General features: G+C 40.6%; 1 protein-coding gene across 13 annotated transcripts in view; it reads right to left on the reverse strand.

Moving 5' to 3' along the window:
• Positions 1 to 25,653, reverse strand: part of LOC126934450 (immunoglobulin kappa light chain) — a 246,297-nt gene that overhangs the window by 156,247 nt on the left and 64,397 nt on the right. For 2 of the 13 annotated variants that reach the window (XM_050755251.1, XM_050755253.1), the window contains exon 3: positions 19,565 to 19,666. The exons of 4 other annotated variants lie outside the window; for them this stretch is intronic. In XM_050755251.1, coding sequence (XP_050611208.1) covers positions 19,565 to 19,666 — 102 coding nt within the window. Of the gene's footprint in view, positions 1 to 3,734; positions 4,020 to 4,188; positions 4,297 to 19,561; positions 19,860 to 19,984; positions 20,056 to 25,653 lie in introns of those variants that run through there. 7 more of the 13 variants (XM_050755262.1, XM_050755259.1, XM_050755254.1 and 4 more) reach the window with 6 other exon arrangements.

Consider the following 25,653-nt stretch of genomic DNA (forward strand, 5'->3'; position numbering starts at 1 on the left):
AAAAGGTTTTGGTCATTATTTCTACAAATATTTTTTCAGCCACTTTTTCTTTCTCTCCTCCTTTGTGTCTCTCAATATACATTTGTTTGTATCCTTCACTCTGAGTTAAAAATCTCTGAAGTCTTCTACTTCTTTTTCTAAACATTTTCTTTAAACTCAATAATTTCTATTCCTCTATTTTCAAGTTAACTGTTCTGCCATCTCAGTTTGCTATTAGACCTAGCTAATAAATATTTAAATTGGGTTACTGTACTTTTCATTTCTAGAGTTCTCATTTGGCCATTTTTTGTACTTTCCATTTCTTTTCTTGAGGCCCTACTTGCTGAATCTTCTTTTTATTAATATTTTCTTTTTGTCAATGATCATAGTTTTAAAAATAATTATTTGAACATCTACATATTAACTGTTTTGTAGTCTTTGCTAAAGCCAATAGTTAGGGCAAGTTAGATACAGTTTTCATTGACTATTTTCTGCTGTTATTATTGTAGTTGCTTTATTTTTGTTCCTTCAATATAGATCATACATTTCTGTTTTTTTCCATAAATTTTAAACTGAAAACTGTATATTTTTGATAATATATTATAGTACCTCTCTTTAGATTGTGGGTTTTCTTAATTTTATTTTTTTTAGAAACAGGGTCTCACTCTGTCACCCCAAGCTGGAGTGCGGTGGCGTGATCATAGCTCGTTGCAGCCTCAACCTCTTGGGCTCCATGATCCTCCAGCTTCATCCTCCTGAGTAGCCGGGACTATAGGTGCATGCCGCCACTCTCTGCTATTTATTTAAAAAAATTTTTAAAGATAAGGTGTCGCTATTTTGCCCAGCCTGGTCTTGAACTCCTCGCCTCAAGTGATCCTTTGGTATCAGCCTCCCAAAGTACTGGGATTACAAGCTTGAGTCACCACGTAAGGCCTGGAATTTGTTTCATTTTTTTGAGCATTTTAAAATTTTCTTCTTAGTTACTTGTCTGAACTTACTGATAGTACCTGACTTATGGCAGTTGGAGTTATAAATGTTTCACTTTCAGATGATGTGAAAGTGATATGCATTCAAGTAGAAATAGTACTTCCCATATTCATACAACCATTCTATTTTCTCTTTCAGTACAGTATTCAATAAATTACATGAGATATTCAACACTTTATATAAGATAAGGTTTGTGTTAGACAATGTTGGCAAACTGTAAGCTAATGCACGTGTTCTGAGCACATTTAGGATAGGATAGGTTGAGCTATAACATTCAGTGGATTAGACATATTAAATGTAATTTCAATGCATGATATTGAAAAATATGTATCTCACGTGGTGTTTGACCACTGATATCTCTGCTTTAGTTGGAATTTATAGGAACTGCACATGTATCTGCATAGCTCAGTGGTCAGCAATCATTTGAGAAGAAGTTTTGCTCAATTATTGGGAGCTTGTAAATCTGTCTTCTGTCAATCCATATGTGTGTAGTTTAAAAAGCACATGCAAAATGCAGCCAGTTCTTACCTCTCTCGGGTTTTACTTTGCATCGGGCACTCCTGGGTCTCATCACTCATCTCTATAGCTTCTAAGTTACTAGGAATGTGTGCAGAGATTGTTTCAGCATATGGCTCTATCTTATCCAGGAATCTGCTACTTACTGTCAGCAGATGTACTAGTTGCCCCAACCAGGGCATCATCTTGGACTAGCAAAGCTGTGGGCTTTTTCTGTTCATTTCCTGCGGAGTTCTGCATGTTTAGCTGGAAACACTGAAAAATTTTACTTCACTTCTTGGCTTTACTCAAGTCCACTCATTTTGGCAACAAGCTGCTAGTTTTATTTGCTATCCTATATTGGTAAAACTCCAGTTCTGTAATTCATGCTGATTGAGCTGGGGGTAGAAGGGTGCTGTCACAGGCAAAAGGCTACAGACTTTTTCTCTCCTTACTCAAAGTACTAGTACTTTTTTTTCTATAAAGAATGTACATCTTTAATTATTTTAGCTTCCTCAATTTTCAGAGTGCTGAAATAGTTTTGAATTTTTAGCTTTGTTTTTATACGTGTGTTTGTTGTTTAATTTTGCACAGAAGATTTATTAAACTCTTTGGGATGCCATAAACAGAGATGCCTTCTAAAATGCATTTAAATGAACATAATAGCCATGCTGAAAGGGAATAAGGTTATGGACTAACATAAGTAATTTTGGACTTGAGAACTTGAACTCTGCACCCTCCGTTTAAAAAGAAACCAAGGTTCAAACAAATAGAGAATCCTGATCCCTAGTTTTCACATTCATGAAGGAATGCCCTGTCAATTTTTAAGATGCTTTCTTTGTATTCTAGAACTGAGCAAATTAGTGATTACACTCTATATAATGTGAGCTATGATTGTAGACCTAGCATCTTTAATAAAGATGAGAATTAGAAAAAAAAAAAGATTCAAAATAGGAGGAAACTTGTGGAATTGTTTAATAAGCACCTTTTTCTTATTTTGTTTTTTACTTACTTGTGTGTGTATGTATTTTAAACTTATTGGGAAATACATTTAGACTTAAAATTTTAAAAATATAGCAAAGATGGTTCCCATATACTCCTCCTCCAGCTTGCTCTAATGTCCGCCTCATAAATAACCACAGTATCACAACCATGAGATGAACATAGATATAATGTTATTAGTTAACTCATGTAAAATCCTATGTGGATTTCACTGATTTTCCCATTAATGCCATTTTTTATGTTACAAGTTATAATTCTGGTTTTCATATTTTATTTGGTTATCCTGGCTTTAATGTCTTAACATCTATGATAGTTTTTCACTTTCGTTTCTCTTTCATGGCCTTCAAACATTTGAAGTTTACTGGCCAGTTATGTTGAATAATGTCCTCCTAATTGGTTTTGCATGATGTTTACTACTGATTCAATTCACACCATTTATTTTCGCAAGAATAATACAGATAGGATGTGTCCTCAGTGCTTCATATCAGATGTTACATAATGTCAACATGTCTTATAGGTGACAAAAAATGAATATGATCAATGAAATCCCTTTTGGAAGGAAGTCTTGGAGAAAAATAATGAAAACAACTGCTTCTATCACTGCTTCTACTTGGTCATTTGCAGACATCATTAGGAAGAGTCTATTTCTTCCTTACCTAATATGTACTTTATTTTTAGAGACTTTAATCCTTTTAGAGTCCACTGCATCATAGAGAAAACTGAAGAAATATTTTAGTTCACTTTTAAATAGCAAACTTTTCCATAATAACCATTTACCACTAAAATGTTGATAGCCTGAAGAAAAAAAAAATAATGGTATTTATTCAGCTATGGTAGTATCTTCACATGAACAGCTTTAAGTTAGTCAACTATTTGGATAAATACATAGAACTTTCTACTACTCAGAATGTTGCAGAATTCAGATGGAGCAGTGTAGCATGCACTGAGCTACTTCTACTGGAAAAGTTAAGAAAGACTGGGGCTATATAAGGATTCATATAGTGAGACATTATTTCTGGAAACCTGAGATTCTGGGGCCTCAGCTGAAGAGAGTCCAAGAATAAGAGTCCAAATTATTCAAAGAGTTGTGTGTGTGTGTGTGTGTGTGTGTGTGTGTTAAACCACAAAATGTCCAAATAGAGCAGAGATGCTCAAACTGAGTGGCCACCACACTTGCTCTCTGTGATGGAAGCAGCTGGTATAATCTAGTAAACTCCGATGGTCTTGTTGAAGTTTTTGTTTCATGTTGAATCACTGTGGTTTCCAGTTACTCTCCTGCTGACAGTAATAAACTCCAACATCTTCAGGCTCCAGGCTGCTGATGGTGAGAGTGAACTCTGTTCCAGACCCGCTGCCACTGAACCTGTCTGGGATGCCAGTGGCCCTGCTGGATGCACCATAGATGAGGAGCCTGGGAGCCTGCCCAGGTTTCTGCTGGTACCAGGCTAAGTAGCTGCTGACACTCTGACTGGCCCTGCAGGAGAGGGTGGCTCTTTCTCCTGGAGACAAAGCCAAGGTGGCTGGAGACTGCGTCAACACAATTTCTCCGGTGGTATCTGAGATTGGAAATTAAACAGAAATGTACTCATATAATCTAGATCAAAACCACTGTCTTTGAGTAGAGCCAAAATTGTTGATCTACATTTAATTTTAACTATATTTTTTGCTGAGCAGAGGTGGCTGGAGTTTTCAGTGATGTGCAAAATCACCTCATATTCCCCTCACCTGGGAGCCAGAGTAGCAGGAGGAAGAGAAGCTGTGCTGGGACTTCCATGGTTCCCTCTGGGTCCTAACTGAGCAGTTCCTCCCCAGAGCTCTGACCCAGGCATTGATATGGGCTCTGGAAGGTAGGGCAGCTGGGAGGGACATGCAAAGCAGCTGGGGTGGGATCTGGGCTTCCGGCTGCAGGGACCACCTGCTTCTTCCTCTCTGCACGGAGCATCCTGCACCTCCCTGGTTGTCAGGTCAGAAAAGTCTGTTGGCTCAGTGTGAGTGTAGAACTTCTCACTTGTGATGACAGAATTTCACTCCTGTGTCTTTCTTCTCCTCAATTACCTCAATTCACCCAGATGATGTTTGGCATAACCGCGTTAAGAACAATATAAAAGGCTGTGTTTTCATTTATCTCTTCCTGTCCTCAATATGCCCCATCATCTCCATAAGTGCATTATTGGATCGATGGAAATGAAGAGTCTGTTAGAACATAGTCTTCCAGATACACCTTTCATTTGCTTGTTAGTAATGTTTTCTGCGGGTCCTCAAGCTTTCCATTAACCCACACACATACGCTCTTTGAAGTAAAAACTTCTGTTTACAGTCCCACATCCTGGCAGGCCCTGACATAGATGCTCCATGGCTTGCCGATTGCTTGAAATTAACCAAGTAACTTAACTTCCCTGTGTCTCAGTTTCCATGTCTGTGAAACTGTGACAATAGTAGTACCTACCTTACAGTGCTTTAAACAATTTAAAGAAAATAAGATAAAACCTTTACAATAGTATTCAGGACATTATGTATGTGACAATTATTTTTGTTGTTTAGGTTTTCAGCATTATAGTCATCATCATTATCATAAATATACTTAGCATGGAAAACAGTCTCAAATCTAATCCAAGAATTTTTTTTTTTTTTTTTTGAGACAGAGTCTTGCTCTGTTGCCCATTCTTGAGAGCAGTGGCATGATCTCTGCTCACTGGGCTCCGCCTCCCGGGTTCATGCCATTCTCCTGCCTCAGCCTCCCAAGTAGCTGGGACTACAGGCACCCGCCACCACGACCGGCTAATTTTTTTGTATTTTTTAGTGGAGACGGGGTTTCACCGTGTTAGCAAGGATGATCTCCATCTCCTAACCTTGTGATCCACCTGCCTCAGCCTCCCAAAGTGCTGGGATTACAGGCGTGAGCCACCGTGCCCGGCCTCCAAGAATGTTTTATCCACAGTCAAATTAAATTCTAAGGCTTTTTCTTCAGTAACTTTACACAACTCTAAAAATCCTAATGATGTGGTCTTAGTCTGTGCTAAAGTACTTAGACCTTCAATCATTCCTGCCCATCCCTGTCTAACGCATTACTTCTCATTATCCATTATCAAAATGTTACCGTATAAAAGATTGCCATGTCCTGTTGCTGTCCTTCTTTCTTATGTAATCTTTATTCTACCTTGTTATCTTTTGTGTTTTTCTTGCCCCAGGACTGACAATAAGGAGAAGCTACCATCATTACTTGTGTGCTCGCTCCAGTATAATTTTGTCAGGCTTGTTATCTTGGAAATAAGGACTGTGTCTTGCAAAGAAATATATTCTCTGGGGCAATGTGTTATCAAACAAACAAACAAACAAACAAACAAACAAAACCTTTTATCTACTTATGATCCAATAATTAATTTAGACTGACTTCAGATTTTTCTTTAATGACAAAAAGAAGAAGCTGATATAAGAGGAAAATACAATACAATAGAGAACACAAGCTATTATAACTCTTGCTTCATGGATTTTTATATATCTATTAGACATATGCTGGGTATATGTGTGCAATGATAATCTAAAAACTGAATGGTAACCGGCTTAAGGAATGCCTGCATTACACTGAGTCTTGCCCACTTTTCCAATTATGAAAAGAAAGCTACAGCACTATTTATATGAGTATCAAACCTTCTAGCTGCTGTGATAGAGGCAGAGCTGATTGACTGAGATAAAAGCCTTGGAAGCAGTAGATGTTTGTTCTGTGATGTTCTGGTGTTGCTGTGGCTGTTGTTAGGAAATACAGTGGGAATGAAATTTACAAGCTCTGCTCTTCCTCAAACTCACAGCCCCCTCTAGAGATGGACAGATGGTGGTGCAGGAATCTCTGACACCTTAGAAGCCTTTTGCTCTTTCCAGAATGTTTCCTGACACGTATTGTTTTGAGTCACAGATTAGGTGGAACTGGGTGTAGAAGAAGGGACTAGAGCAAGGGAAGAAGTTTTTCTTCCCAGGTAGTGGTTGTTGGCACAGGGAAATGGGATTTTTCATAGATTTATGCCACACTTTTATCATGGTGGGGAGAGAGGCATCAAACCAGTCTCATTCCTGAAAGAATCATTACATTATTTTAGAGAGAAGGAACTAGCAATTTCTTGTCAAATAGATGTTTAAAATTTAAAGCTACTGATTTATTTATTTATTTATTTATTTATTTATTTATTTTGAGATAGAGTCTCGCTGTGTCACCCAGGCTGGAATGCAGTGGCACGATATTGGCTCACTGCAACCTCCATCTCTCTGGTTAACACAATTCTCCTGCCTCAGTCTCCCAAGTAGCTGGGATTACAGGTGCGTGCCAACATACCTGGCTAATTTTCATATTTTTAGTAGAGACGGGGCTTCACCATGTTGCCCCGGCTGCTCTGAAACTCCTGACCTCAGGTGATCTGCTTGCCTCGGCCTCCCAATATGCTGGAATTACAGGCTTGAGCCACTGTGCCCGGACCTACTGATGTATTAATATTATTCATCTTCTTGAATACACCAAGTGGTAAAGTGCAAATCCACACTTTAAACTTGAGATTTCCACTCCTATGTGAACTAGTGACGAACAAAAAATTTCTATTGGTTGGGAGATGATGCTTGACAGTGGTCAGTTTGTGAAGTGGAGGCTTATATCACAGTATTTTTATAGTGTTACACATGAAAATGGTGAATGGCCTCACACTCAGAAGAATCAGCGTTTCTCATGAGCCATACTACCACAAGAAAGAACTGAATTGAAGCCTGTGACTACTTGATGAAGGGTGTATAAAGAAGAGGGAAAGTAAAAGGACACAAAACACAATATGGTACATGGAAAGGAGAAAGTCATTACACAGCCTATAAGAGTAAAATAATCAAAGAGAGGATATTATGAGTAGTTTTTGACAACTAACTTGACAAAAGTGGTGCAGGGCGGGTTCTTGGCCTCACTCAGGAAGGAGCGCAGCGTAAGCAGGTGGTGGAAGGAAACGGCTTTACCGAGGTGGCGGTTACAGCTCTGTGACTGCTCTCGTGGAGCGGAGCTCCCCACAGGCAGTGTGCCAGGAGCAGCAGCGCAGGGGAAGTTTCACACTCATATTTATCCCCTCTTTTAATGACATGCTAATTAAGGAGTGGGTTATTCATAAGTAGCTGGAAAATGGGCAGTAACTTTCAGGTGTTGCCATGGCAATGGTAAACTGATATGGCCCTGGTGGACATGTCTTATGGACAGGTGCTTCCAGTGTCTCTTCCTTGTGTCAGCTAGTCTTCAATCTGGTCCCGGGTTGAGTCCCATCCACCTCCTATCTCATTGCCCCTCAGAGATTAGATACTCCTCCTTAATCTTAAGGGGACTGCAGAAGAGCAGAGTCCATTTTCTGTAAGTGCTTCCTGCTGACTTTATGGGTGCAGGCCTTCCCTAGCATTTGAGGAGTAAAAATCTTTGGTACCTGAACTAAGGGACCCAATGGCAGGATGCTTTCATTTGTGGTGTCAGAAGACAGAATGGATTGGAAGATTTTGACAGACCGTATCATCTTTACATGAAATTTAGAAATTTAGAAGATACGAACTTTACTAGGAGGTTAAACAAGAAAATTATAATTGGGAGGGAGAGAAAAATTAATGCTCCTACGTCCACCCACAGAACCACATTATTAATCTATGTGTTTGCAAAACAACAGCCTTAAGTTTTCTACGTTTTATAAATGGAGGTTGTGGTGTCCACCTTTTATGCCTGCAGGATCTCATAAGAGACAGGTTTAATCCTGGACAGCTGTACCCAACTAGTGGCTTCCTGCAGCCTAACAGTAGTTAGAGTAATTAAGAATATCTGATAAGGGCCCCTTCATTCTGGTTATTATTGATTCTTGGGGGAACACTTCGTTGTTGTTTTTTGAGAGAGAGTCTCGCTCTGTTGCCCAGGCTGGAGTGCAGTGACACAATCTTGGCTGGGCTCACTGCAACCTCTGCCTCCTGGTTTCAAGCTATTTTCATGCCTCAGCCTTCTGAGTGGCTGGGATTACAGGCATGTACCTAGATACCCAGGTAATTTTTTGTAATTTTAGTAGAGATGTGGTTTTTCTATGTTGGCAAGGCTGGTTTTGAACTCCTGGCCTCACGTGATCCACCCACCTCAGTCTCCCAAAGTGTTGAGGTTACAGGCGTGAGCCATTGCACCCAGCCAGTTCTTTCTTTTTAAGTTTTTAGTAAGACTAAGTCTTCTGGTTAAACAGAGGAGCTACTATTTTCTTTTGTGTAAAGGGGCACTATTTTATTTTCATAATTTTAAAAGGCCTTTTGAATCTGGCCTACATTTCGAATAGGGTTGAGCAAGGTGTGTCTGACTCCCTGTTTTCCACATGGCCTTAATTAGATTTTATTACGTTTCTTTGGTAGTTCCTTTGGCCAAGGGGTTTGGAATCAAAAAATTTACAGCCAACTACATAGTTTAGGCCAGACAATATGGAGGTTGGGGGCACTCATTAGCCCTTAAGCAGGGAAATCATGAGGTCAGGAGATAGAGGCTATCCTGGCTAACACAGTGAAACCCCATCTCTACTAAAAATAAAAAAAAAATTAGCTGGGCGTGGTGGCACATGCCTGTAGTCCCAGCTACTTGGTAAGTAGGCTGAGGCAGGAGAATTGCTTGAACCCAGGAAGTAAAAGTTGCAGTGAACCAAGGTGGCACCACTGCACTGCAGCCTGGGTGACAGAGTGAGACTCCAACTCAAAGAAGAATATATATATATATTTTAAAGCTGTATAAAATAAAAAAGAAAGCCCAAATAAGGTTATATATGTTAAAAAACCAAGTACCTAGAATAATACTATGTTGGGGGAAAACATTGCTTCCACAGACCTCTAAGACAAAACTCTTTAGCATAAGGCTGCAACAACAGTCAGAATTGGAGGTGAAAAAGTCACAGCAGCTGATGAAGAAGCAAAAGGAGACAGCAATGATCCCAGGCCTTTTTAAAGGAAGAACAAGCTGAAAGCAGCAAAACACAACAGTTGAATCTCTAAGACACGAATGTCAGAAGTTTTAAAAGAAACTTGTTATCAAATCAAAGGCAAAATTTTCTGTTTTACTTTTCTTTTTTTTCCGAGATAGAGTCTCGCTTTGTCACCCAAGCTGGAGTGCGGTGGCGCGATCTTGGCTCACCACAACCTCCACCTCCCGGGTTTCAGCCATTCTCCTGCATCAGCCTCTCGAGTAGCTAGGATTAAAGGTACATACCAGTGCACCTGGCTAATTTTTGTATTTTTAGTAGAGATAGGGTTTTACCATGTTGGCCAGGCTGGTCTTGTACTCCTGACCCCAAATGATCCACCCTCCTCGGCCTCCCAAAGTGCTGAACCCAGCCTCAAAAACAAAATTTTCTATAATTTAGGAAATCAGTAACTTAAGAAAACCCAGTTTCAATATGTAGACCATTTTCTAGAAAGTGTCTGGGCCATCATTGTTCTCATCTCAGATTTCCACTTCCTGCATAGAAGGTGTAGGAAGAGGTAGCAAGACATTATGAAAGTGGACTGCAAGCATTTGTTAGTGAACAAAATATAACTAAAGCACTATTTTTATATTTCAATTTTTATTTATTGTTATTATTTTTTGAGACAGGGTGTCACTCTTTTACCCAGGTTGGAATACAGTGGTGCGATCTCAGCTCACTGTAACCTTCGACTCCTGGGTTCAAGCAATTCTTGTGTCTCAGCCTCCCAAGTAGCTGGGATTACGTGCATGTACCACCATGTCCAGCTCATTTTTTCGTATTTTTAGTAGAGACAGGTTTGACTGTGTCGGTCAGGTTGGTCTTGAACTCCTGACCTCAAATGATCCGCCCACCTTGGCCTCCTAAAGTGCTGGAATTATAGGTGTGAGCCACCATGTTCGGCCTTAAAGCAGTATTTTTATTAAATAAAATGTAGAAGAAAAAGTGTAAATAAAGTGACAACAAGAAAACAAAGTGCCGTTATGGATAATGATACCTTTAGGGCAGAAAACAAGAAAAGGCAAACCAAGATTCCCTTAGGGTGAGGCTCCAATCCACAATCCTAGGAGGAATGTCAATGCTGAAAACCCTGGAGCATCCAGGGAGTGGCCAACAATACCAAATGCTGAATCCCAGAGTACCCGAGTATCAGCCTAGGAGGGTCCCCACACCAAATGCCAGGAAGCCCTGGAATATCCAGGGGCTGACCAGTGCAGGAAATCCTGGAGCCTCAGTGGAGTGGTCAACAGTGAGACCCAAAGGCCTGGTTGTGGCCATAGAACAATGTGACTCTGGCTTCTTAGAGTCAACAGAACAGGAGAATTCTTACAACCAAGTGTGCTGCCTTAAACAATTGCACAAACAATTAGCAGCGAGCCAAAGCCAAAACTGCAAAGCAAACACATATATCGGGGCAGAAAATAAGATGAAACGGCTGATGGATAAATAAAATGACATTTGAGGAAAAATGACTAAGGGAAGGAGCAACAAGGATGTCTTCAGGTGTGCTATGGGGGACTTCAAATGGACTATCTAGACCAAGGCCTGATTCCCTGGATATCTGATATGGGGCAGGTGGGCAGAGGGGACCCTTACAGGTATGCAGGAACCAAAATGATGCCAAGCATTCTCTAATGTGGGGCCTGCATGAAGATCTCTCCAGGGTCCCCAGCTTGGGTGGGTTGGGGTCTGGCGGGGGAACTGGAGCATGGAGTGGCTGGCCTGCATGAAGCAGTGGCTCTGTGGCCACTTACCCATCCGCTCGGCTCCACTGCCTGTCAGGAAAGATGATGGCTCTTAAAACAGCCTTTGGCCAGTGTTAACAGCTCTGCAATGTTAGCAACTCTAGCTTTGATGGCTGTAGCGCTGATCACCATCTCGCCCTCTCTCACTGATCACTGTCTTGCCACATCTCCGATAGCTGTCTTGCCCATTGCTGATCAACGTGTCCATCTTCTCATAAAGTGCCATCTCGTCTCTCTCTTGCAGTCCTGCTTCTCTGCTGTTCCACTGACTCGCTGCCACATCAAACACTGCCTCTCACCATGTCCCATTTATCCTCCCTCCTCATTAAACATCCATTTGCATGTCCAGGCCTTGCATCCCCAGGCTGATGTCTCTGTCCTGGGCCAGGGACTGGAGAGTATTGTTCCTCCAGCTTCACCAATAAGCCATGGTTCTCTCAAATCCAACCTTTTCACTGCACAAATTTTGCCAAGGTTTGCTGTGCACTGGTTGCCGACTTACCCAAATATAGTGAGACACAACACCCGTGCACAACCAGTTACATGAAGTGGATTACTACCTATAGAGAGTCAGCCAGAGAAAGCACAAAGCTGCCAGGGCCTGATCGACTCTAGACCACGCATACCCCACAAGGACTGCAGCTGAGGGGCCCTGGAATGCAGCCCACCCTGTGTTTTGTGTCTTAGAATCACATGACACACTGGGCTAGAGTGTTGAAGAAATTCCTGTTTCTAGTAGGGACAGAAACGGAACCCAGGCTGTTCTGGTCAATCATGCCCGATCTCAGGATGTTACATTTCCAGAACATTCTACAGTTATTCCAGAAGACTACAAGCAAGAAAGGAAAGAGGATTGGGTTGATTCTAGACAAATGGAAACTGTTCTGCAAATACCAAAGTGAAATCACAACTCAGTAATCTTTTTGTGACTGGCTTATTTCACTTAGTGTAATGTCCTCTAGTTACATCCATGTTGTAGCATGTGTCAGAATTTCCCTTTTAAAAGTTAAATAACATGCTATTGTATGTATATACCACATTTGGGTTACCAGTTCCCTCCTTTGTGAACATTTGAGTTGCTTCTAGCTTTGGACTCTTGTGAATAATTCGGTTCTGAATGTGGGTATACAAATATCTCCTCAAGTTTATGTCTTTAATTACTTAGATATATGTCCAAAAGTGGAATTGCTGAATTACGTATTATTTCCATTATTAATTTTTTGAGGAATCTCCATCTGGTTTCCCAGAGCAGGTGAGCCACTTATATAATCACAGCAGTGTCCACGGGAGTTCCAATTCCCTAAATTCTCACCAAGACTGGTCATTTTCTATTGGAAAAAAAAAGTCCTGATAGGTGTGAGGTGGGTTTTGTTTTTATTTTTCTGAGGATTAATAATGTTAAGTATCTTTTCCTATGCTAGTTATCTAATTATCTCTAAAGAATACTCCTTAGAGAAGTGTCGTGGCCGGGCGCGGTGGCTCAAGCCTGTAATCCCAGCACTTTGGGAGGCCGAGACGGGCGGATCACGAGGTCAGGAGATCAAGACCATCCTGGGTAACACGGTGAAACCCCGTCTCTACTAAAAACTAGCCGGGCGAGGTGGCGGGCGCCTGTAGTCTCAGCTACTCGGGAGGCTGAGGCAGGAGAATGGCGTAAACTCGGGAGGCGGAGCTTGCAGTGAGCTGAGATCCTGCCACTGCACTCCAGCCTGGGTGGCAGAGCCAGACTCCGTCTCAAAAAAAAAAAAAAAAAAAAAAAAAGAGAAGTGTCGATTCATGTACTTTTTTCATTTTTAATCAGGTATTTTATTTTAATGTTGACATATAGGACTTATTTTTATATAGTAGATTTTATTAACCCTTTATCAGATATATGATTTACAAATATTTTCTTCTATTCCACATGTTGCCTTTTCACTGTGTTATGTCTTTTGATGCCCACTTTACATTTTTATGTAGTCCAATTTATTTTCTTTTTTACTTTTGCCTGTATTAGGGTGTTACAGGTGTCAGTATATAAATGTCTATAAATACTGACATACTACGCTCAGAAGTTCACACTGCACCATCTCTCTGATGGTGGAACTAAGAGTTTTACACTCTCCCATTTTGTACCAGGGGACAGTGCAGCTACGTGAGAACCCAGTGACTTTCCCGAGCTTATTTGTCTTGCGTTTTTGGTGACGTGGATTGTTGTTCACATTGGCTTCCTCTGGCAGGTCCACCTGGAAAGCATTATATTTAGCCAGAAAAAAAAGGAGGCTGTGAATGATGTCACTGTAAACGGTGTATATTCCCTGTTGCTAATGTCAAATCCATGAAGCATAAAAGGATTTACTAGAGGATATTAAATTCCTTGCAAATTGTTGAAAAGCCTTAAGCAACAGTCTCCAGGCAAAGCCTCTACAGCAATTTCAAGAATGGCACTTCTGGTGCAGGCTGGGAGGAGCTCCTGCTGCCTGAAACTCCACATTCAAGGTGTCTCCCTCAGAAAAGAGAGCAGCTCTTCTCACTACTGCCCCCAGAAGGACAGCAGCTCTGCTATCAACTACTAGAGAGCTGACCCCTTTCTCTGCAGCCCTGCCTGTGTTTATTACATCTTCATTTCAGTCTCATGTAGATTCATCTGTTTTCATGGGTACAGGGGTTATTTCTGTCCAAGTCCACGCTGTGGCTTTCTATTATAAATACACGTGTTTCTACACTTGAATTTCCAGAAATTACTAGTATCAACAGCAAAATGCTACAACCCAACATAAAGATTTCCTTTACAAAGAACATCATGCTACCCATGTAGCACTGTGCTCCCCAAAATGTGGGGAACCTCCAATCTGTTCAGCCCAACACCATCTAGGAAAAAATGTTCTTCTCTCATGAACCATTATTCTGTCTACTTATTATTTAATTTTTGGCCTAAATTTTAAAGGTGGCTGAATATAGTACTTTGAATTTTTTTTAAAGAAAGGGTGTATAGAAAAGATTAAATTATTTAAAATACATATATGCATGACGCATTTAGTTATTGTCACTTGCTTCTTTCATATTTATTTTATTCTCTAGTTTCTGGCAATACTTTCTCTATGGTAGAGTCTGGAAAGGCTACGCCTCATGTCCTTGGCTTCCTAAGTCCAAGATGTGGTGAAGAATGCCCATCAGCTGTGTTACTCCAGAATGCTTTTGGATTGAGATGAGGGAGGAGAAGTGCCTGATCTCACTCAAATGTGCTCATTTTCCTGGTCTGGGTCACAGCCAGGCAGCCCAGTCCTGTGGCCACAATATCTTCACTTGCCAGGTTTCTATCAAAATGAGGGTATCTTCCTTCACTGTGGAAAACACGGGGCAGGGAGAGGATCAAGGAATAGCAAAAGCAGTACTTGGAGTTGCCTGAGCTGCCATTCTGGTTTCCCCAAATGTTTTCTATCCATTAATTCATGATAATAAACACCTTTCTGCCTAACCAGCCATAATCGCTTTTCTTAGATCCAAATGATTCAGTAATAAATCTAAAGGGAAAAAATAAATACGCTTTTCAGCATTTAAGCTGACCAGGAGGCTATCCCTGGTGTTTACCCCTCCATATTCCACTTTGTGTTTCATCCTTCCCTTGCCTCACTGAAGATCCAAGTGCAGGGAATTCTTCACATGACTGTGATCCCTAGAACTTCATCCTGATGACTGTTGAAATCTTCTCTGAGTTTTACCAGTGGAAATGGCAATAAATAGAAACATTCCAGAAGGTCCCCTAGGGTTCATATTTTCTGTACTTCCTCTCTAAAATGTGTAACATCAATTCCATTTGTTCTTGCTTTACATGGGCTAGATCTACGGCCCCAGCAAATACCCTAACACCCTGTGTTGACAACTTATTCATTATTGTATTAAGTCTGAATGTTCACATGCTTATCGTATCATTTCTTCCAATTTAATGGTATAATTGTCATGTCAACTATTTGGATTAAGAACCATCAACCAGAAAACCACAGCCCTGACTAAATAGAGTATTTCAAGCTGTTTAGTTGGCATAACAGTGATGAGTCTACAGCTCATTTTCAAGATATAAATATTCTGTTTATGGGAGTAACAGCACAATTCACACAGTTAGTGTTTCAGAGCCTCCACTACATCTGACAGCATAGCAATTGAATAGCACAAGGGTTTGTGTGCCAGCTTTGCTTGAGTAATAATGGGTTTTTCCCTGTCTATAGGGAAAGCTGTACCTGTGCACATGACAAGAGCATGAGCTACCCTTTCTTAACTTTTTTGGAGGTAAATAAGTTGTTTGATCCAAAGCCATATTATGGAAGAATTTCCTGACTCTGATGAAAGCACTTGGAAAATCCTCAAATGATGTTTATGCAGAAATATAACCAAAAAGAAAGGCAAATTCGTATATAGGAAAATAACCAGTGCCCTCTTCGTGTTACGTGAGGTCCACCAGTATCACCTGACCCCAGCTGTTCGTCTGATCCCTGATGTGTGTTACAATGTTACAGGTTCAGGAGGGGTCATTCTTCTTGGCAAGTTAGGTATTCAGAAGAGCCAGTAGCCGTTTAAGTCTCAGTTATTTGAAATTCATATTATTGAGTCCCCATAGGAACCTCCATAACGTTGGTTCATGACACTCCCTGGGAAAGCTGGGAAAGGTGACTGACTGAAGTCCATGGTGTTGAATCATCCTCATTGTTAAAAATCACCTGCTCATTAATGGCATTTTGATTAATATTCACTGGGAAAGCATTTTTTTAAAATTTTGGCTCATATTTGAAATGTCTAGTCATAGCTCTTCCAGAATCACTTTGTCTGCAATCATTTTGTTGCATTTCTTTGAAGACCTGATGATCTGTCAAAACCAACAGCCAATATTATTACATTGCTGTTATGTTGGGGAAAGCTGAATGTTGGGAGAAACTGAGGCAGGGCTTGCATGTCTTACATAATGTAAAACAGTTTTGGAACATGTCCGGGGTCCAGGGTCTAAAACCCCTCGTGGCCTTTGGAACACCAAGCTCTATGCTAAAGGGTAGAAGGCTATCCTGATGTACCATAATCTAAGCCCAGGGCATAAAATCCCTTGTGGCTTGGATAGAATCCAGGGCTCGTGGCTCTGGAATGTATCTATACTTGCTGGCTCCTTTCTCCTTGCTCTCCCAGGATTGATTGTATTTTGAGTTAAAAGAACCTGCTCTCCATTATCTCAACTAGCAGAGCAAATGCTAAACCATCAGAGGTGTAAATCATGTGTTTAATGCAATGCGGCCTTTTGACCTCCACATTCTCACTACCTGTTTCTTTGTTGGATTACCAATAAATAGCATGGGCTCCCAGAGCTCGGGGCCTTCGCAGCCTCCATACACTAGCGATGGCCCCTGGTGCCCACCTTTCTCTCTCAAACTGTCTTTTCTCAATCCTTTGACTCTGCCGGACTTTGTCACCCCCTACGACCTGGTGCTGGGTCTGATCACCCCAACACTGTTATCGTTGCAATGTGATCATCAGATGTAACCCTTGCAGTTTACTCATTGTTATCATTTTTACATTTCCAGGGCTTCCTTGACAATGGCACTGATGTGACTCCATCCAGCATCCATTGTTGTGAGAACTCTATTTGGCATATCGTCACTGAACATAATGGAGACTTTCATAGGATATAATGGTTAATATTCAACATTAGTCAAAATTTGCTCTCAGCCTACCCTTGGAGCTCCACTGAGTTGGAAAAATGTTTTAGGTAGGGACTAGCATTTGGTAGAATTTTAAAAATAAAGGCTACAAAGAAATTTTCTGTAGCAAGAGTGAGAAGTATATGTGGTCCAGAATGCCATTATTTTATGGAATGTTTCAAAAAATTTTAAATGTATTTAATTTAGAGAAGAATTTTATAAATATGCATATATTGCATATATGATAGAATAAATGTACTTAAATATGAATACTATATATATTTTTATCCAACATTTTATCAAAAACATATGTATACGCTTCTATGTATCTTATATACACATATGCATAGTTTTCCATAAATAAGGTAAATTTTAATTTTTTATTGAAATAGTAGTTTTAATTTTGTCTAATTTTCTTTTAATATCTTCATAATTTGATTACTGAATATTCACATTTATACCACCAATTTAAGAAAAAATACATGTATGTACATATAGGTAGAGGTGTAAATACTGTATCAGTAAGCTTTTATGCATAATGATTGGTAACTGGTTAAATACACAACGCAGTGGCTGATAGTAAACATTTGGTATCATGTTCATGGATGCTCATGTTCACAGTCATCTGGCTGATCAAGGAAGGGCTCAGCTGAGTGGTTCCTCTGCAGGGTACTGAGCTTATCTTTAGCCTACAGATATCAATTATCTGAGGACAAAGCTGAACAGCAGTGACTACACATGACACAAGATTCTTGTGACAGGTCTCAGGAGTGAACAACATCCCAAAACAAACCTCACAGTTGAATTTAAGTCCAATAATTTCTAACATAGCTTCAGATATTGAAAATATATTCCTTTATTTCAGTGAGTACAAATTTTCAATAAAATGTTTACTCCATTTAATTATAGAGGTGTTTTATCATTCCATGGACAAATAATTATGTTTTCATCCTTTACAATCTTGAAAATATTTGCAAATGTAAATTTGCATGAATAAAATAAAGCTGGATATGTTTTCAACATGGGGCTTTAAATATAATTTTTAAAATGGTCTCATTGGGGGAAAAATCATTTTAACTTACGTAAATATCATTTTTTGCCTCTCTTGTATCCTATAGAGTGGCCCAATAAGAGGTCCTCCCATGAGATTTGGAAGTCACAAAAGGATGACTCAATATTCTCCATTGGTACCTAAGACAGACACAGGGACAGAGATGAGGACTGCAGAAACACCTGGAAAGATGCTGTAGGAAGCTGAGAGCATCAGCACCCCTACCCCTAAACTTCCAGATAGGACTGAGGACCACATGGTTAGATAGTCCATCCTGCAGGGGCAGATGCATTCTGTTTTCTGAGGGAGCACCAGAGAATCCTGCTTCTAATATCAAATTTCATGACTACTATATCCTTGCCTTTGAAAGGTTGAAGTGTGAAAGTTAATTATAGGAATTGAGTTATTCTTATCATACACAACAAAGTCAAGAAACCAGGAGGGAAAGGCACTCAGGGTGCAAAATATTGTGCCTAGAATGCAATTGAAATAGGCCCTATTATCCCAGGGAACTAATGTTTATGGTTTTTTAATAAACATAGAAATTGACTCCCCCAGTCTTAAAACTCAAGATAGTTACATTTGTCTTATCTGAGATCTTTTCTCAGGAAACCAACCATCAGGCCTCTCAGATACTAGCAAAGGAGCTGAACCTTACATATCACTGAATTAGGACAGGGAGACGCCAGAACCTTCACCCATTATGATTGCCTAACTGACCTCCTGTTTCCTGTTGACCAAATTATCTTCCTTACCCCTCTCTAATTCCTGTTTTCCCACATTTCTTCCCTGCTATATAAACCCCTAATTTTAGTTGCTCAGGGAGATACATTTGTGAATGGTGTCCCATCTCCTCAGCTGCAGCACCTGATTAAAGCCTGTTTCTTGGCAATGCTTGTTGTCTTAGTGATTGGCTTTCTGTGTGCTGAGTACCAGGATCTTCACTGAATCCCTGGTATTTCAGTAACAAAATTCTCTGCAGGCTTCACTGCTTTGGCTTCTTGTAAACTGAAACCAAATTGATCCATAACTTCTGAGATAACTTGATATAATTCTAGGATTCACTTTGTCCACCACTGCTTAAAAGTGTGAGCTTGCCAGCTCCCAACCCTTCCTAGAGCCAATGAACTTTCTCAAAGAGCCATAGGTAACATTTTCCGTTTTTCATAAAATGCTAACTTGCTCTTTGTTCTCCCAATATATTGAAGACCATTGAGTTTTCCTGTATGCCCCATTTGGCAAATATTTCTATGCAAATAAAACATTAAATTTAGAGATTCATCTCTACATTTTATGTGGATTTCAGTAGTTTAGACTCTAATTCTCTGTATTAAGACAGTTCCTCCTTAGAACATCTATAGTGGCATCTTCTCTGTTTTATGAATTCCAACTGAAGCCATAAACTAGACTACCCAGGTGTCATGATCTCTGTCTTCAGTAAATCAGGAGAGGCATTGTTATGTCTGTGCAGCTGGGGCTGAGAAAGAGAAAAGAATTCGGGTGCAGAGGTGACTTCATGTCCCCCTCTACCAACACCATCAGAGTGTGGCTGCATCTGAGGAACACTTTCAGCCCATGGAGGCATCAGGAGGAGCAGCTGGGGCAGCCCAGCCTCACACATCTGCTTCCCTGGGGGTTTATGTTCGGGTGTGTAACACTGTGGGAGGGTAACTATTATGCTGTTGACAGTAATAAGTTGCAAAATCTTCAGGCTGCAGGCTGCTGATGGTGAGAGTGAATTCTGTCCCAGATCCACTGCCGCTGAACCTTGATGGGACCCCACTTTGCAAAGTGGATGCAGCATAGATCAGGAGCTTAGGGGCTTTCCCTGGTTTCTGCTGATACCAGGCTAACCAGTTGCTAATACCCTGACTGGCTTGGCAAGTGATGGTGACTCTGTCTCCTACAGATGCAGACAAGGAAGATGGAGACTGGGTCATCTGGATGTCACATCTGGCACCTGAGATTGGAAACATAAAAATAAATGTCCACACAATTAATCATGTAGTAAGAGAATTTCCCTGAATAGCCAGGCAGTACTGACCACACTGGGCTGAGTAAACTGCTAGTGTTCTCCTTCCTTACCTGGGAGCCAGAGCAGCAGGAGCCCCAGGAGCTGAGCGGGGACCCTCATGTCCATGCTGTGTCCTGAGTGGTTCTGACTCCTACATGAAGTGTGACCAGCCTATTAATAAGTCTTCAGGACAGGAGGCTGTGCTCTGGGAACATGCAAATGAGCAGGGGATGGGGCAGGCTGGGCACAGCTGCAGGACTGGCTCATCTCAGTAACTCAGCAGTGGCTCAGTGTCCCCACGTGTCCCAGGTCAGACCAGGGCAGCACAAATTTTTCTGCAGAGAATGTGTTTCCACTGGGGATTATTTTGCTTTGAGAAACATTTTTTAGGTTTTTTTTTTGACATTTTAAAATATTCCTCAGGAGTCAATGGAGTAATGTATTTCATTGGTGTATGGGGATTATTTAGGAGAATGTTCTTGTTTGTCGGAAACACATGATAAAATGTTAGATGGTAGGTTTCTCAGGTCTTCAAAAGACTCTCATAAAATTCCAGTTAGGGAAGCAGGTAATTTTGCTACACTTGCAACATTTCTGTGAGCTTAACATTTTTCCTTTCTAAAAAAATTAAATGTTTCAACATGATGCTACATATATTTGTAAGTATTAGGTAATGGTGTTATATCTTTGTTCTTACTAGTATTAGATCAAGCAATTTACTACAGATACACAGAGATGATACTGTGTTCCCTCAATGCATGCAGCACTCACTGATCCACCACTACCAAGAATGACAGGTGTCTTTAATACCCAGATACTAAATGCGCTGCATCTTGTTCTTGTTTTGGACACCTTCATAGTCTACCTTCTTTTCTGCCATTGCATATTATTTTCCAAAGTTCATCTCTCTTAGTGAGGGTGGCCACTGCATGGATCATGTCCCTGCCATGCACTTCAATGACACTTTCTTCTTATACTTTTGATCAGTGTGTGGGGACATCATCCTGACCCAGACACCAGCCTCCCTGTTAACATCTTTAGGAAAAAGACACTCAAACTCTTATCAAGCAATTGCCTTTGTACATGGAGAAATCAGTTGGATCCAGATGTAACTGGACAGGGATTTGCACTCGTTATATCTCATATCTCTAATGTGCCCAAAAATGTCCCAGCCTGGCTCAGTAGCAGGGGAAGTGGATCCAACTACATCAGCATCAGCATCAGTGGGCTGTAGCCTAGGACTCCACAAAATTTTACTGATGCCTGACTAGGGGAGCCAAATCACAGTGCTGTAGCCTGTGCACAAACCTTCCTGCTGCTCTGTAAGCAGCCTGAATTTTAAGGGAACTTGCTCATATTGGGATAAAGGAAGAAAGCTCCATTTGTCCTCTAAATGTTTGCTGAAAATGAACTGACAAAAGAAAGATTAATAAAAGAAAAGGTAAATAAAATTCACTTAAAGTGCAGCAGGATATCATAGCAGGATGATTACCCAGATAACTCAATGAGATCCAGTTGTTCATATTTCCTTTCTAGGTAAGAGGGAATTGGGAAGTGTAGGCAACCTGGAGAGAATACATGAGAATAGAAGTGCATCTTCAAAAGAACAGGTATTAGCCTGTCTGGATAAAGCATCAACTTCCAGTCTCTTCTATTTTTGATTCCTCTTTTGTGTTAATCTTCCCTGATATAAAAATTCCCAGGCAGAATTTCCTTGACAATTGTTTTTCTTCTGGAGAATTTGCTTTTAGGCAGATAAGGGATATTTAGGAAAAGGGTTTTTGTGCATTTGGTGCTTTCTAAATGCCTTTGGTTTTACATAATCATCATACAAATGCAGCATAGTTTGAGATGTTATTTTCTGGATTCTTTTACTTGCAGCCACCTGCCAAGGTGCTGTTCCAGAGAGATGCAGCTACAGACTGAAAGAGCAGTTGACCCCTGAATAACGTGGAGGTTGGGGCACTGACCACTGGTGCAGATGAAAACCTATGTAGAACTGTTGCATCCTTAAGTACTAATAGATTACATTTGCCTGGAAGCCTTAGTGATAAAATAAATAGTTGATTAACACTTTTTTACACTATATATATTTTATACTCTATTCTTCCAATAAAGTGTGCTAAAGAAAAAAATGTTTTTAAGAAAACCATAAAAATGAGAAAATATATTTACTCATTAGGTAAAATTAGGTTACTTGCTCTCAGGTGACACACACAGAAGAAAATATAAGTGGATCTGCAAAATTCAAACTCAAGTTATGCAAGGGTTAACTGTACTATAATGAATGTAGCAGTCCCCATCTATAATCTAGGGCTTTCCCCTTTGCTGGACCTGTACTCACTTCCAATGGCAATATACATGACTTATGTTCTTTATCATCTTGGGCAGAGAGCTCTGCCTACATGCATTATTGGCCAGATGTCCTGGAATGTGTATCTCTGAGGAAAGTCCTATGGTTTGCCTATGTCCTCCAGAATTCATCTGTTGGAAAGTTAATTCTCAGTGTAAAGGTATTGCCATGTGGGGCCTATTGGGATGTGTTTAGGTCATCAGGGTGGAGCCCTCTAGTGGAATACATTAATGACAGTATAAACAGGGTTTATGGGACTGGAATCTCTCTCTCTCTCTTCTGCTGTTGGTCATGATAAGACATGGCCTTCCTTCCTTTGAAGGACTCAATGCTCCAGGCATCATCTTGAAAGGAGAGAAAGCAGAACTTAACCTGCCCATGCCTTGATCTTAAACTTCCCATTCTCCAGAAGTGTGAGAAAATATATTTCCGTTTTTTATGAATTACACAGTGACAAGGAGCCTGTTATAGCAGCTTGAAAGAGAACAGGAGAGACAGCTCACAATCAGTGAGGACAGGATGGGGAATATACATACCCCGGTTTCCTCATCTCTCAGGTGGAAGAGCGCAGAGGAATTTAGTCCATGTTTCCACATGTGGTTGATCTTCAGTTCTCCTGAGTCAGGTGGGTTGTTGATGTGTCTTTTACCATTCATCTTCTGTTCCCTTCCTCACTTTCCTCCTTTCCTCCCAGTGTAAATTTACTGCCTAAACAGGAATCCTCATTGCTGGTGGACCCAAACAAAGATAGTAAAACAAATCGCTAATCTTTTGTATGAGGGGTATTTCCCATCTTTATTCTTATCACTTCTCTTTCTTTGACATGTAGGAATATTCAGAAAGCACTTTTGTTTTTAACCAATCTATTTTAGATTGAATTTATTAAGTGATTTTTTTTTTCTGTGTGTTTTGTAAACAAAAAATTAAGTTGTAAGCCACCAACCAGCTGAATGGACTCCTCTTCTGGCAGAGAGAACTTCAAAAAAATCTGAAAAACTAGGTTAGGCCATTACTGGCAGGTGGGTTTAGATGTACCTCATTATACTCTCCTCCGTTTGGAGTTCAGACACAACTGACCAGCATTATCATTACAACAGAGATCTTTGGACTGAGAAAACAGATGCTTTGTAGCAATAAGATACCATACTCCAACATGACAAATAATAGGCCCTGAAGAAAATCTAAAAATTTTACTCTAAAAATATTTTTTTCTTTTCTTTTCTTTTTTTTTTTTTTTTTAGATGGAGTCTTGCTCTGTGCCCAGGCTGGGGTGCTCACTGCAAGCTCTGCCTCTCGAGTTCATGCCATTCTCCTGCCTCAGCCTCCCACGTACCTGGGACTACAGATGCCCGGCTAATATTTTTTGTATTTTTAGTACAGACGGGGTTTCACCCTGTTAATCAGGATGGTCTTAATCTACTGACCTCCCGATCTGCCCGTCTTGGCCTCCCAACTTGCTGTGATTACAGGCGTGAGCCGCCACACCCGGCCTATTCTATTTCTTGGATATATTCTGAAGTGGCCCTGCAAAGCTGCTTGTTGTGGGGGAAATTTGTAGTCTGTAGAGAATCTCCTGTGCTTAGTAATTCTTTTCCAAAGATCTGACTTTTGTTTTTAAGATCTGACAAGCAATGTCTACTTTGTCTGCTACTCATAGGATTCATCTACATGACAAGAACCTTGGCTTATCTAAACTCAAGCATTTCTTTATGGTGAATTCAACTCTTTAGGCAGAGCTTAACTCTTTCAACCAGTTGCCAATCAGGAAGCTTTGAAGCCACCTGTGACCTGGAAGTCCCTGCTTCAAGCTATCCCACCTTTCCAGGACAAACTAATATATATCACATATATATTTATTTATTTCTTTGCCTGTAATTTCTGTGTCTCCCTAAAGTTTATAAAGTCAATGTGTAACCCAAACACCTTGGGCATATGTTTGCAGGAGCCCATAAGGCTGTCTCACAGGTCATAAGCCTTATCTTTGGCAAAATAAACCTATAAATTGATTGAGACTTGTCTCAGATTCTTTTATTTACACTGGGTCACAAAATTTAAAAATCCTCTGAAACTATCTACACATCCATAAATCTACATTAGAGGCAAAGGAGTGAGATTACTCCAACAGTTAAAACTCACAAGTTAGAGGAACCTGAGTCTAAGATTTTGTCCAGCTCTCTTACTTCATAAAATTACTTTGTGATTTTTTAAGTTTTACTTTAGAGAAGGACAATTTTGGGGGAATATGTTTATTGTTAGTGGAATGAATAACGTCCCACCCCAAAAGATGTCCATGTCCTAGTCTCTGGAACCTAAGTGTTATAGGAGTTATTAAGAAATTATTTTAGGCAGATAGAGAGGAAAAGGGGTCCTTGGGAAGGTTTTATTTCTTTTAAAGCAGCTCCAGAAATGTTTCTTGTTTAGCAGGACAGCCCTGGCTCTTAAGAGCTGGACCAGCAAGCTTTTTTGTTGTTGTTGAGATCGATTCTTACTCTGTCGCTCAGGCTGGAGTGCAGTGGCGGGATCTCGGCTCACTGCAAGCTCCACCCCCCGGGTTCACGCCATTCTCCTGCCCCAGCCTCCCAAGTAGCTGGAACTACAAGTGCCCGCCACCACACCTGGCTAATTTTTTTGTATTTTTTAGTAGAGACGGACTTTCACTGTGTTAGCCAGGATGGTCTTGGTCTTCTGACCTCCTGATCTGCCCGCCTTGGCCTCCCAAGGTGCTGGGAATGCAGGCGGCAAGTTTTGATACACAAATACTGGCCATTAGAAACTGGGTCCAGCCAAACATGGCGATTCCCACATTCGTCTTCCTCTTTCTTTCTTTCTTTCTTTCTTTCTTTCTTTCTTTCTTTCTTTCTTTCTTTCTTTTTTTCTTTCTTTTTCTTTCTTTCTTTTTCTTTCTTTCTTTCTTTCTTTCTTTCTTTCTTTCTTTTCTTTCTTTTTTTTTTTTTTTTTTTTTTTTTTTTTTTTGAGGCAGAGTTTGCTTCATTGACCAGGCTGCAGTGCAGTGGAATGATTTCAGGTGACTGCAACCTCTGCCTCCTGGGTTCCAGCGATTATCCTGCCTCAGCCTCCTGTGTAGCTGGGATTACAGGCACGTGTCACCACACCCAGCTAATTTTTGTATTTTTAGTAGAGACGGGGTTTCACCATGTTGGCCAGGATGGTCTCGATCTCTTGACCTCATGATCCACCTTCCTTGGCCTCCCAAAGTGCTGAGATTATAGGCGTGAGCCACTGTGCCCACCTTCTCCTTCCTTGCCCCCACATGTGCCTGGCAACATGGCTGTCCCCACGTATCCCCTTGTGTGTAGAACATTATGGCACCCTGTATTTGCATATTAAAACGCTAGGGTGGGAGGGCCAGTTTTTTCTCAGGCTACA

This window comes from Macaca thibetana, chromosome 13 (assembly GCF_024542745.1).
Source record: "Macaca thibetana thibetana isolate TM-01 chromosome 13, ASM2454274v1, whole genome shotgun sequence".
In the NCBI taxonomy this organism is placed as follows: Eukaryota; Metazoa; Chordata; class Mammalia; order Primates; family Cercopithecidae; genus Macaca; species Macaca thibetana.